The sequence below is a fragment of the Haliaeetus albicilla genome, chromosome Z (genome assembly GCF_947461875.1).
Source record: "Haliaeetus albicilla chromosome Z, bHalAlb1.1, whole genome shotgun sequence".
In the NCBI taxonomy this organism is placed as follows: Eukaryota; Metazoa; Chordata; class Aves; order Accipitriformes; family Accipitridae; genus Haliaeetus; species Haliaeetus albicilla.
Genome location: NC_091516.1, coordinates 39063463 through 39078153, shown reverse-complemented (window position 1 = coordinate 39078153; position 14691 = coordinate 39063463). Strand labels below are relative to the sequence as shown.

Here is a 14691-nt window from a genome sequence, read left to right as displayed (position 1 = left end):
ATGGATTTAAGGAAAGAAGAAAAGTGCTTAGGACGTGGTATTTACTTGTAAATTACTACCTACGTGTTTTTAGGGAAGTTTCGTCACTTGCAGGAGGTAGCAACAGTGACCTAATGCTCTGAAGTATGTACGCATGGTTAGTTAAATTGTCCAGGCAAATGACTATATAAAGATCTTACAGATCCTTTATTTGTCAAATGTCTGCTAAATGACTTTTGAGATTTAAATCTTTAACTGCTGAAGTTAGGAGTTTGCAGACTCCCTAAATGTAGCTCAGTTTATATCCATTCAATCAAAATTTGGAGTTGGATTGGGGGGGGTAGAAACAATTTTTATTTAAACCTAGGGATATCAGAAAATACTAAGAAGTTGCATTTGATGAATTTCAGGTTGATTAAGCAAAACACTTCAAAAGTGAAATTTCATCTTACTTTTTTCCAGATTTAAAGAGCCCATCTTCTCCTTTAAACTTGGCTGACCAAAGGCTTCTTGATGCTAGTACTCAGTTTCAGAAGAAACAAGGCAAAAGCAATATTGATGTCTGGTGGCTCTTTGATGATGGAGGTAATGTGCTTTATACTTTAAAAACAAATGTTGAAAAAAACATTATTGAAGTGACTTTTACTTAATTGTTAATAGATATCTTTCAGTCAGTTCATATATAGATTATAAATTTATACTATTAAACTTTAACATGATGCTGTGTTTTCTGAATCATTCCCAAATTCTGGTCAAAATGCAGGTTTGACACTGTTGATTCCGTATCTTCTTACAACCAAGAAGAAGTGGAAAGACTGTAAGATCAGAGTATTCATTGGTGGAAAAATAAACAGGATTGATCATGATAGAAGAGCGTAAGTTGAACTTCAAAAATTTCATTTCAAATGCTAATAGAGCATGTTACACAGTAGATTACTTTCTCTTCCTGGTAGCCTTCTTTCAGTTGTTCTTTGATTGAGGTGTATTCATATTCTATTCCTTTTCTCCCCAAAAAGTTCCATTTTCCCCAGATTGTTTTGGATGAGATACCTCAGGTTTAACTTTTCTGCAGCATTGTCTAACACATTTTCTTTTTCAAATATTTTCTGAGGTTTTCTTTAAGGGATAGCTCTTCTCTTAGTTTTACAGTTTTAAATTTTTTTTTTTTTTTTTTTTCAAAGCACGTTGTTCACTTATAGTTGTATGCCAGGTCAATTTGATATTTTTTTTCCCCTGTCACATTTAAGTTTCTTTTTTTTTTTCCTTAAGCTAGTGTTTTTATTACCCAACACCTTTCTGTTTACCCTGTTTATCTGTGAAATAATTAAAAATCTGATCATGCATAAAGGCTTGTTTTTCTGACACAGGATGGCTACTTTGCTCAGCAAATTTCGGATAGACTTCTCGGACATTATGGTTCTTGGGGATATTAATACTAAGCCAAAGAAAGAAAAGTAAGTCTCAGAAAACCCCAACTTGTTTGTTAGTTGAATTCTTGATGTCTTTCATGAATGTAGAATACTTCATTCTTTCCTACATAACAGTTTTGATAGAGTAGTTCCTATGACATCCAGTGTTTCATGAAAATGCAGGAAATAAATTAAGCAATAACTCCCACATCCAAGAACATAGAATTTTGTATTTTTCAAATCTCTGGCCCTTAGACTGTAATATTAAATTTAGAAAAATACAGTTTTAAAAAATCCATTTGTCTGGATCAATCTTCTTTAAAAAGTGAAATGCTTAGAAAAACTTAAATGGTCTTTATCTTACTTGGAGTCTTAGTTTAGTGTAACAAAGCTTGGTCTTCAAATAGCCCAATCTAGTTTTTCTTTTTTTAAATTGCTTGGACTTTTAATTTACACAGGAATGAACATGCATCTGATATTTCTGATTTTCAAGTTTAAAAAAATATTAATTGTAGATGGCTTTCAGTACAAATTTATAACAGAATGTGCAAGACCTAAAAAAAACTATCCTCCTTTCCCTTCGAGTCTTCTTTAATATGTTAAAGTTTAAAAATATCTTTTACATGGATATCCATGTATCTGAATAAATTGACCTGTCATGCAAATTAGAAAATACTGTTCTACCACTTATGTAAATGGTAGATGCTAATATGCATTCTTTTATGCCCTACTTTTTAATCACCTTTTCTTAAATGTATAAACTATATCAAGCAACTAAAACAGTAGAGTACTTCTGGCACTGTGATGCTTTTGGACATCTTTGCTCCTAGGAGCCTGCTACTGTAAACGTATAAACTTAGGGGTAGCATGCATTTATGCATAAAAAGTTCAGATTGTAGAATTACATGGAATTATTTTTATTTCATAGAAGTGATCCATGAGTTATTTCTTCTGAGAACACTTTTTCTGTCTCTGTGGATACATTCCCCACAATATATCCAAAACCTTTGTAACATACCAGTTGGCACTAAAAATAGCTGTAAACTAAGTGGAGGAAGATGATTTATTTTTAACAGTTCGTGCTGTATAACAGAATATTGTTAATACTTCTACTTTTTGTTCAGCGAAAAAAATAGCAGATCATATTTGGGTTTTCCCTTTTGGGTTTTCCCAAGTAACACCTCATATTCGAACAAGTGCAACAGGAAGACTAAACAAGATGGCTGTGGTTATTTGCATTTGAATGTGACTCTTGGTCTGTATTGAAGAGATTAAAAAGAAGCAAAATAAAAATACCAAAGCCAAAATCCCAAGGGGACTAGCATGAGACTTGATAGGTATTTTTTTTTAGTATGACATATTAACTCCTTCTCTTTCAAATTTAATTCTCAAGAAGCTACTGTTAGTTACTGTATATTTTCTAAGTTAGTACTCTTCAACTTTCAAACAACTGTAGTAAAACTCTAGCAAAAGTTGTTTGTTTGTTTGTTTTAAACTGGTGGAAACTTTATTTAGGTGTATGATGAACAGTGAAAGCTCCTACAGATGTCCCTAATTGTTTGTTGAATTATAATATCTCCGTATACAAATAGTTGATTTGATGTTCTAACAGCAATTGGCAGTGAAAAAATTTCAGTTCACTGTATTTTTACATGGTAATCAAACTTACTTTCTGATACCATGAAAGTCATTGCTGACATATAGACTCATATCTGTTCTAATATGGCTGTTCACTTAATCATTGCAGTATTGCAGCTTTTGAAGAAATGATAGAGCCCTTCCGACTTCATGAAGATGATAAAGAACAAGAAGTTGCAGATAAAATGAAGGACGATGAACCATGGAGGATAACAGATAATGAACTTGAGCTTTACAAAACAAAGGTTCTGTACTCTTTATAGTGTTATGTTAAAAGTTGTTAAACTTTTTTCTTCTACTGCATTTGTGGATGTGTAATCAATGAGCTCATTCTTGTTACTCTGTCTCTTCCATAGCTGTTTTTGTGAAGAGCTGATGGAAAGCAGCATCTAAAACAATTAAGATGGTTCACCAAAAAAAAAAAAAAAAAAGTTTCTGCATTCTTTGCGGGGGGGGCTAAACTGCTTTCCTACAATATTTCAGAAGTTAATTTAGAATAATATAGTCTACATTCAGCTGTTTGACTACTTTTTTGACCAAAGTAACATTTTTTGCTTTGTTATTAAAAAACCCCACACCTCATCTAATTGTGGTGTTAAGGAGCAATTAAAGGTTTCACACTTTTCCCAAGCAGTTCTGCACTGTAGAGACATCAGAGGTATTCCTTCTCAAGTGCTTGTATGGAAAAGACTCAGGTAGCATCCTATTAACAGGATGCAGATACAGACAAGTATCTAAAGAAAGACTGGGTAAAGTTTCCGTGATCTGAAGTTCTTCAGGATGGTCCTGAGTATATTCCACCCTTATCTTCTTTCTCCTGTCTGGGTTTTTACAACTTCTGTGAGAATTTGCAGTAGAGAAGAAATGGGAATGGTGGGTCATTCTGCATTGTAAGTGTAAAAAAAAAAAAAAAAAAAAAGCAGGAATCTCTTTAACAGGTAGGTGCAGATTGACTGGCAGCTGCTGCTGAGATCTCTTAACTGCATATGACCAAGGGGCCAGAGGAGAAGTTTTTGTAAAGTACAGTTACTTTATAGTTAGTGAACTGCTTGATGCCGTGCTGTTCCTTATGCCTACAAACACTGCCAAAACTCATTTCAGTGAGATAACGGAAGTGATTTATTCTTTTGTCTGCTGATAGCCTGATTGTTTCTGCAGACACTAGCCCGCAGGCTAACTGGACTTCAACTCATCTGAGAACAACAGAACTGTAAGAAATGGTTAACTTAGAATGTTTACTGGAAAGTTAGTTGACATAAAAGAGAACTGAAAATTACTGAGGAAGCTACTTCAGACGTTAAGACAGGTTAGGGTAATAAAAAAAGGGAGGGCCATTACAGAGACAGGCTTACCAAATGAAGATGGGGCTTCACTTCTGGAAGACCTGCTCACTGTGAGTTTATATAAGTTAAAAGAACCTTGAAGAGAGCATAAGGGGCTCTTGCTTCCAGAAGCTATGGAGGACGGTATCATTATTAGAGGAACTATCTTAAATTTAGCTTTCATAGTACTTCATAGTACTGCTTATTTGCACACTTTAAGCTTACTGCTTTTTTCTCTCCCAGCCTTGCACCCATAGGTATTTCAGAAAAAGTGAACAAGTTGCCAAACTGAGGTGGAACTACGTGCTTTCTGTAGATGACTCATACCAATTGATCATAAATGTTTTTAATTTTTCTTGAATAATTGAACTTTTTGTAGTTTTATATAAAAGATCTTCCTAACAAGTTTCATTTTAATTGCAGACTTATCGCCAGATTAGGCTAAATGAGTTGCTGAAAGAACATTCAAGTACAGCTAACATAATTGTCATGTAAGTAAATGATTTGTACTGTTATCCTAATTGATATAGAACTGTAATTTGAAATATAAATATATGTAAATACAGGTTAGGAAAAAGCCTGTGCCTTGGCATTAAAGTGTAGAAATTATCAAGGAGGTTTCAGTGCTGAAAGTATTTCTGAGAAGTATGGAGCCACTATCCCGGTGACGAAAAATGGCCTATGTAGTTTTGTGCTTCTGATACGCTGCTTTAGGTGATTACCTCTATATTTGTAGTGCAGCTCAGGATTCTCGCATTCCTTCCACTCCCACATGCTAACTATTCCCCTCTCTTTCAGATCCTTCCTTTCAGTTCTTTTTCTAGGAAATCTCTCTAGATAAAGTTAGATCATCATCCTTTTGATGGATTTCCATGGAATTGCATTTGGTGTCAACAAACAGAATGTAGGTTTCTTCACTGTGTTTTTCTTTAGGAGCCTGCTTCAGAGCTCCGTGAAGTAGTACTACAAGTGAAGTTTGAGTAGAGCAAATAGACTTACAGTAGTTTTTTCAAAAGAAGAGTATGGCATGTTTTGGAAGGATTGTGAGAAGGAATATTAGACTGCACCAACCTGGCATCATAAGAAAAAGCTGTATTATAAAATCTTGAAGAGTCTTTCAAGAAACTCTCTTCAACTGAGGGCTCTCCATGAAACTACCTGAATACAAAATGGTGGTAAGAGGCCAAAAGTGCAGGGTAAATAGATGTAAAGTCCTGTGGTGCTCAAGATATGAACTTTCAACTCATTAACTGAATTCTGAGTTAAAAAAAAACAAAACTAAAAAGGTTAGGAAATTTGACTTAATTTCTACCTCTTTGCAGAATCATACTTTTATATTTATATAATATGACTTGTACTCCACTGGGTTATTCTAACTGTTGAATGCTTTTTTTCCCTTGTGAATTGTAGGAGTTTGCCAGTTGCACGAAAAGGTGCGGTTTCTAGTGCACTATACATGGCCTGGTTAGAAGCTCTTTCTAAAGATCTGCCACCAATTCTCCTTGTTCGTGGGAATCATCAGAGTGTTCTTACCTTCTATTCCTAAGAGTACTGCACATGGGACAGCTATGATGAAATGGTACTTCAGTCCCCAGGGGAGAGTGGCTGACATGGTCTATAGTTTATTAACATCACAAAGGCAAAAAGTGACTCTTTCACTATTTCACTGACTTGAAAGCACACAAGGAAAGTCACTGTATTTCTAAAGTTGTGACATCTTCAGTTTTATTCTATATTTTCTGTAATTTAATCTTGCTTAATGGGGGAGGATTCCTTGTTAGACTGAAGAACAAGACAAGCTTTTTGTTTGCTATTTGAATAGCAGCAATAAAATTTTTATTTTTGATCAATGAAAGGATTATAGATTTATAAAAGCCTTTTAGCCTTGAGGTGCCTTCTGAAATTAACCAAATCTCATCCGTACATCCTATTTTGTAAATTTATATAGAATGTCAAAATCTGCCTTCAACTAAGAATTTAGATTAGACTTCCTTTAGTTTCTAGTCTCTTCCATATTACAATAAAAATGAATGCTGCTTTTCAGTCTTCCATTGAGCTATTAGTTCTTAGTACTGTATGTTTTCTATTGTCAGAAACTTTTTGGTTTTTTATTATTATATCTGTTAGATTTAAAGGTGAGAATTGGGGCAGGTCAGTTGAACTAAAACAAATTCCTGATGTTGTCAAGACTTCATGCTACTAAATTTTGTAACAGTTAAAAACTAATTCTACTAGCAGAGAGGATTGTTTTCTCAAATTTGACAGTGTGTACTATTTTGGCACTAGTCTGAGATACACAGCTTACATTAGCTACCTTGGTGAAGGATACTGGTCAATCTTTGCTCTGTGGCTCTGATATGAAACCAAATTCATCTTACTGGCTAAGGCTTTCTATCTTACTAAAAATTAGAAGAAAAGAAAAAGACCTGTCCTAGTTCTTGACCTATTGTGTTTTGGTGTCACTTTCAAATTATTTTTAGACAAAACTCAACTTAAGGCTTGAATGGGGATAATATAAGCAATGTGATGCTATCTAACAGAAAACAGTAAACACTATGTGGAATCTTGCTATCCAATATGAAATGTAAAAGCTACAGTTCTCTCGCATTTTTCAACAAATGGTTAAAAGGACCACTAGTTACTAGGGGAGATGTTTTTAGGTCAATTCATTGAGTTGTCAGAAAATACGTTTAGTCTTATTAAATAATACTCAGGTTTGATCGTCTAGCAATTTAGATCTATTCCATACATCCTACTTTATACATTTTCTATGTTCAATAAAGAAACTGCCAATCTTGTGTGCCCTTTCATTGTATATTTTGAAAACTTCATAATTTAGTCTACTATGAACACCTACACAAGCAATTTCACTTGAGCCTTTGTATAAAGGTTAGTAATGTGAACTGTTTTTTAAATTCCTAATATATTTTGGATAGGAAGGATTGCCTAAAAACATTTCACAAGCTTTTGATATTAGCATTGAACATGCTACTGGATTGGTTTACCAGTGGTTGAGTGACTTTCATTTAAGGATGCACAGAAAAGGTGTATTTTTATGCTAAATACAAGATCAAATTGAAATGTAACTGTTCCTTTTGAAGGACAAAGCATAATCATTGTGTGGCAAGGTAGAGCTTCAAGTTGTTGTGATTAAAGATAAAAATATTCTACACAGTGCAGTATACACTGTTGTCTAGTTCTTGGTAAACTGCAAAAAGTCTTTTTTTGCTGTTTCTGTCAATTGGATTTGAGACTATTGAATCATTTAACTTTAAAAAAAAATAAAAAAACAAACATGCATGTTTTGCTGCTAAGTGTGAGATAACTGATGCCAGCATGAACCCAGCTTGTTATGATAAACATTATAAGACAAGACAGTTTGCAGTAAAAGTGCTGTTTCCTTCCAGGTAGAGGGGGGGTGGGGATCAAACTTACCAACATATCTATAACAGATTTTACAGTGTTTTTTAGGGTTAAGGATGTCACATTGTGAATATGGAATCATTGCCATGTTTCTTCTTGTTTTGTGGGTTACATTCTTTTGAACAGATGAACAGTAAGGCATGGACTTAGTGCTGCTATCTTAAAAAAAAATAAAAAAATGTGCACAGGTACACTTATTTAAAAGGTTTTTTGCCCATTCAGAAAACCATTGCTTGTGATCTGTAACACAGAAACCAAATGAAGTGTGTGTATACATGCATATATGTGTATAAAATTATATAAAATATATCTAAATATGCATATGGGGATAGTTAAGATAATGTCTGTGAAATAACGTAGGATGCTTTTCACATGCACTCTCAGAAGTCCACTAATGCTAGGCACAAGGTCAAGTTTCAAGATTATTTGCTACACTAAAATTTCAACAGTTAATGGTAATTGTTTGCGACAGATGCCAGTTAGCGGCAGTCACTCCAACTTCTGCTTTGATTTTGACGCCAAATTTAGTTATGTTCCAATCATTATTAATTACTTGAAAAATGAAATCACTTACACACGGCAATTCATACCTTCTGTAGATTAGGTTTCTCTTTGTATGGGTTTAGAAAGACAGTAATAGCTGAAGAAAATCAATTATTTATTTGTTCACTTATATTTGTATTAGGTTTCCTTTTACATACATTCTTTTTATATGCTTTTTCTGACATGACATATTTTAAAATAACTGAAGATAATTTAAAGATTTGAGCATTCGTGGGTAATGGCCCACTTGGTTTGAAGATGTAAGATTTGATACTGTACTGTAACTGTCACACACAAATGCTTTTCTAATGTTTTAACGTAATTATTGCAGTTAATACTTTGTACCAGGGGGATGTCACTGCAATAAAAGGAAGTGAATTCAATACAACTGTCCTGCCTAGCAAAGCCTTTTTTTATTGGGGGGGATAGGGAATAATGTTCATAGTTTAACAGATTAATGCTGAAAATAGTTCCTGATACGCGAATATGTTTATTGCACGCATCTGATACTTACCTTTATTGTGAAATTTGCACAGGACCATGAGTAGAACTTAAAGCCATTCAGGTGTCTGATATAGGGGGACAAGTGTTTCATTCTCAGGGGGAATGTTTGCTGCTACTGAGTTAGGAACAGGAGTGGTTGCATAAGAGAAATAAAACTTGTTTCACTCTAAAATTTGTCATGACTTGCCAGACAATGCTGACCAGTCTGCAATATGTGGTATGTTTTAAGCTGAAACATTAGTATCTGAAAATTTGTTCCTATTACAAATGCAATTTGTTTTGCCTCTGAATACAGTGAAGGACTGTTCAACTCCTCTTTCTTCCTCAGAATAGTATTCCACTGGGATATGAGGAAGTATGTTGGGAAAATAACTTGCAAGACTCAGTTGCAAAGCCACTTGTAAGCAAGACACGTTTGGCCTTACCTCCAGTAATGTACGTTCAACTAGCAACTAGTTGAAAAATCTAAGTTTAAAAGCATAAGGAGAAATAGCAACTTCTTTTCTCATATCAAGTGATACTTAGAACCACTGAAGAACTTTTTAACCTCATCAGTTTTGGTGTTTCCCAGTGTAGCTGGATGACTGAGAATTTTTATTTGAAAATTAATGTCTAATAAATTCAGAACTCTACTGTATATATCCTTAATTTACTAAGTACTTGTTGATTTATTTTTCCATGCATTTAAATAGGTCTTGTGAGTGAGGTTTGGAGGCCAGTGGAGAGGGAATGCTTGTTAAAAGTACGCTGTCATTTTCTACTGTTCTGGCTCTAACCTGTTTCAGTATGTAACGAGGTAGAGGGGAAGGTATGTAGCAGTTTTTCTTGATCCTCCTATTTGCTGCAGAAGTCGTTGATCTAAATAATGACAGTACCATTAGCTGAGTTCACAGATAAGTGACTTTACGTATGCTTTTGAAGCTAAAACATGAAAATTGGATCAAGGTTGATCGCATCACTTGGCTACGCAATCAAACAGTGAAGGGTCACGCTGCATAGTAACCTGTTATGGTTTTGTTTTGAAACAGGAAAGCAGGACTCCATTCGCCTTGGTGAATGTTCTTCATTAGTCTAGTTACACTTCTTGTACAGCCTCTGTGGAATCCTGTAAATCTTGCCTCTACACCTAAAACCTGGTTTATGTTCAGCTGGAGTGGGAGCTAGGATTCCGGTCTGTGAGACTACAGAGGCATTGAATGGCGTTCTGTGTCAGTACCACTGCCTTGCTTCCCTTTGGTGCAGGCTGGAAACGTCTGGGCCCTTTACCAGTGCATCATCAATCTTGCTACTCTGCCTCTCAACAACATGGTGTTCAACAGGTGTTAAGAGTCTGGATTAGGTTGATGGAGGCTGATGCCTGCATTTAGGAGAGCAGGGAAGCAAGCTGGTGGAAACGATCATTTTGTTAATTTTTTAACTGGAAGAGTAAAAGTTGAAGCAGTGGCATGCAGCTTCTCTGAACAGAAGCAGGGAAGACCTTTCTCTTGAAACGCTGAGGCGGCTCACGTGCCCAGAGGTCCATCTCACAATGACAAACTGCACTCTCTCCTTTGGGCTGTATACCTCAAACTTGATGACAAGATGCACAACCAGGAAGTTATCTGTGTGACCAGGCGTAAGCCGAGCCCATGCTGACTGCTTACATTTCTGTTCTTACTGGCGTCCGTAGGCACAGAACTGTAAGCGGAAGAAGGAACCCGAGAACAGTTTCTTTGCTGGTCTCGGCCTCGGATCTGCTTGCTCTCCCCTCCAGAACAGGTTGGCTTTGTAGCTCCAGGAATCTGCTTGCCACCCAGCCCCTGCCAGCCTGCCTCCCTTCCCTGCCACTGCGCAGCCACAGTTCGCCTGCATGTCAGAGCGTAACGGGGAGAGGGAAAATGGGATCATTCGGGGTTTTAAACGCCAGGCAATGCCAAATTTAACTTTTTAACCACCCTCTCTCCGAAGGGCCCCCGTTCGCGCCTCCTCCGCGAGCGGCTGCCCTCGCTGGCTTGCCGTAAGCCTGCCCTTCTGTGAAGTGGTCTGATGTTTGCTGACGCGTGGCGGTGCGTGCGGGAAATGTGGTTTTATTACGCTTCAGTGAAATCTTGCAAAACCGGCTGTTAGCAGGAATCTCGCGGCAGTAGCACCTGGACGTGAGAGAAGAAGGGCCTCAGAGCGCTGCTGCCGCCCGGGGGGGATCTGGGGAAAACTGACCCTGACGAGCTGTGGCCGAAACGACTTCTAGTGCGAGGCGCCGGGTCTGGGTGCCTCGTCTTCCTAGTCCCTCAGTTCCCGCCCACAGCAATAATTACAAAACCCTGCTCATAAAACACGATTTCGAGCGAAAGAGCGAGGAAGCACTGCTGTCCGCGCGGTTTTCTAGGAATTCGAGCTGGAACAGTGACGCCAGGTGGCACCTGCCGCCTTTCAACAGCTCGGGTCGCGCCCGGCCCGGCACGGCACGGCCGGGGACGCTCCTCTCCAACCGCGCCTCCGTTTCGTGGGCTACACGGCTTCGTGCTTCGACTAAACTTAACGCGTATCAGCACAGTAGTATTCTTTTGCATTGAATTTTTCATAATTTTGACTGTGGATTGAAGAAAAGTTTAATGTTACACCCCAGCCCCCACCCCCCGCCGCGGGAAAAAGACTCCGGTTTTGTTCTAAAGGATGCAGGAATCTCTATGTAGGTGCTGCCTGTTAAGTTCGAACAGCCTTTTTACCACCAAGTAACCGCCATTTCATAAAGCACTGGGTGTTGGTCGCTTTTCTCAGCGGCTATTTCCGGCTGTGTTACCCTTAGAGAGCTGAAGGAAAAATGCTGCCGGCAGAGAGAGAGAAGAGACGTTGGAAGACAAAACAGACCAACAGGTCCCATCCGTTTCAGAGCGATCTGTGACATTTCAGCAAGGTATTTTTGCTTCATAAGTAACAAACAAGACAAGGTCCGCCACCTTCTCCAAGTACGGAGGTATGAGCAAGATGGTAAAAGCTTTACGTCATCCCAAAATATTCAGGTACTGGCTATTTAAAGTATTGGAGGACATGGAATAGTGTAGCACGAGGCACTTTCAAGCTTATTAAGCTTGAGAATAACTTTATCACTCTGTTGAAGTGTTTTACAACTAATAACTAAATCTTGGAACATGTCTGCAATTAAATTTGTCTCTGCAAAACAGATGGTAAAATAGAGTCATAAGCAAAGGATTTCCAAAGGCTCCGGATGAAAATTAGAGAGCTGGGATTAGCCTTGAAACATCCTCACTCCCAGCCCTGTATGGTCCTTCATTCTTTCAGACCAAGCTGCCTGGCTGGATGGTTTAACCACAGTGTTGCAAATTATAGGGACTCTTGAACAATTCCGTTGTACTACTGTTACCAATTACATAGATTAACATTTAGAACAGTATTAAAAAAAAATTATACATGAAGCAGGGGATGGAATACCTGTACAAAAGGACATGCTAGATAATCCAATGTTAGCCAATGTGGTTTAGAAATATTTTCGTCAATTTAGTGCAGCTCATCTCTGATGACCAGTGGGGGTAAAGAAAAAAAAAAGCAAAACAGATGTAAAGTGCAAAAATGTAAGCACAAAAGATAGGCATTGTTGCTTGTGGTAAAACATAGTATTTTAAGCACTGGTAACCTAGAAATCATAGCAGGTCAAAGCACAGTGCCTGCCAAGAGGAGCTTGCACCTCAAAGGAAATGACATTTTATGGAGTCAACCAACAACAGCCATTCACATTATTAACATATGAAATCAAGGCTAACCACAGAATAGTGTGGGCTTTCACATGGGATTTTGGCTAACTTCATATGGAATTTCATTTTACTTTTGATTGCACAGCTGAGTGTTGTTAATTTTAATTAAAATCTTTCTGTATCCTTCAACGAGCAACAGTAGTATTTCAGACATGGTAGGATTTATTGGGAAAACTCAAGCTTTGGCATATACATGCCAAACCTTACTAAGCACTCTTTATCCATGATATTTTTATTTTAATTGTAGGGTTTGGGGGTGCTTTCTTGTTCTTGCCATGTTTGTAAGCTCCTAGAAGAACGAGGCTTAATTCTCAGCTGGGACCTGGGAGTCACCATGATGCAAATAATTCCAACAGGTAAAAAAAAAAGGGGGTTATGATTATTTGTCAACTCTAGGAAGTCATCATCGTCTCTAGCCAGAAAACAGATTTGACTTTTTCCATCCTGTGCTATTGGCCAACCCTGAAACTCTTAGGTGATTCTAGAAAACTTGTTCTGTCCCAGCTACAAAACATTCCAGTATCCATTTATGATTTGGAGTCTATCTTTGCAAATGTATCTGTGCGCCATCACTCCAAATCCATCATAATCTAGAAATTTTCACGTTCCCACGATTAGGCAAGGTTAGTAATAAAAAGCACCTTCTCCGACAGTAGCTTTGACTCTAGGCAGTCAGCCTTTAAATATAAAGGGCAATAGGTTCTGAGTTTGTAGAAGTGCCCTTGTTCTGGCAGTAATTAACCATATTCTGTGGCAGCTTTTACACCAGGAAGTGACTTAGTGGCAGATTTGGAATTCAGACAAATCCTGATTTCTAGCTTTTGCTGTGAATACTAGGAATATTCTCTCTTCCCTTAAATGGGAAACACCTTTAAGTTAATTCTTTGTAATTACTTCCAACTTTAAAACATTCCTGTGCTGTGGGATAATTAATTGTAAGTGGTGAAGAAAAATCAAATACATAACAGAGCTTGTTCCTTCGGTCCATAAACATAAGGTAAGATCCAAGGTATCTACTTCCCAAATCTAACCAAAAGCAGGAAAAGATGTCATGTAGTTTCACTGGCTTCACTACAGTATGTGGATGGATCTTTCAAATTAGTCTGTGGTATATGGAACTTGAAGGAATGACGAGGTTCTTCCTGAGACTTAAGATTTTCATGATGGCAGAAGTAATGGTAGGGCTGATCAGGTTATGTTGTCTAACAGATTTTTGAAGTTTGTATCGTTTGTCTCCCAGGTGAGCCGTTAGTGAGCAGTTATTCATGGACAGGGTACAATTTCTTTTTCTTAACTTTAAAAAGCATTAGAGAAATTGTTTTACCCTTCCACCCACCCTCCTTGCCCTGCTTTAGTAAGAAAGCTGTCATTTTAAGAAATGGTATGTGCATTGTTTGTTCTTGCTGTTTTTTTAACAACAGTTTATAAAACAAAGCTCCAAGTCCTTTTCCATGACCAAGTAACACACAGAAGGTTTTAAGATATTGGGCTCTATTTTGGGGGAGTTTTCATACTTGTAAAATAAATCATTTGGGGAGAGATCTGTGGACGTTGTCTAGCCCAACCCCCTTCTCAAAGCATCTCCAGGTGTATCGGATCGCTCAGGGCCTTGTCAGGTTGAGTTTTTAGTACCTCCAAGCCTCTCTGGGTAACTATTCTAGTGTTTGAACAAGAAGTTTTCATCATAAGGATGGTCAAATCAGACTTGCCCATGTTGCAACTTGCCTGTTGCCTCTCATCCTGTTGTGCACCATGAAGAATCTATTCTCATTAGGTTATTGAAGATATGAAAAAGATCTTCCTACTGCCTTCTCAAGCTGAAAAAAATCAGTTTTCTGAGTCTCCTCTTACGTGTTGCATGCTCCAGCCCAGTCACCACTCATCTGGGTGACTATGCTGGACTTGCTTATTTCCTTAGTATTTTGCTGCAAGTGAACTGAAGCCCATTTTATTGTTCTTTGCATCTCTCACTAGTTTCAATTTCAGCTGAGCTTTGGATTTCCGGACTTCATCCCTGTACACTTGGTCAATGTACTGGTATTCTTCACGGGTAGCCAGTCTGTGCATCCACCTTCTGGGTGCTTGTGTTTGATTGCATGTGGAGGTTGTTTTACCTGCACTCAC

General features: G+C 37.6%; 1 protein-coding gene across 3 annotated transcripts in view; it reads left to right on the top strand.

Annotated features, from left to right (window-relative positions):
• SLC12A2 (solute carrier family 12 member 2) overlaps positions 1–8702 on the top strand; it is a 65922-nt gene extending 57220 nt beyond the window's left edge. For all 3 annotated transcript variants that reach the window (XM_069776080.1, XM_069776079.1, XM_069776082.1), the window contains 6 exons: positions 442–564; positions 743–854; positions 1347–1433; positions 3136–3271; positions 4772–4839; positions 5759–8702. In XM_069776080.1, coding sequence (XP_069632181.1) covers positions 442–564; positions 743–854; positions 1347–1433; positions 3136–3271; positions 4772–4839; positions 5759–5894 — 662 coding nt within the window. In that variant the 3' untranslated portion in view covers positions 5895–8702. The remainder of the gene's footprint in view (positions 1–441; positions 565–742; positions 855–1346; positions 1434–3135; positions 3272–4771; positions 4840–5758) is intronic.
• The last annotated feature ends 5989 nt before the right edge of the window (positions 8703–14691 follow it).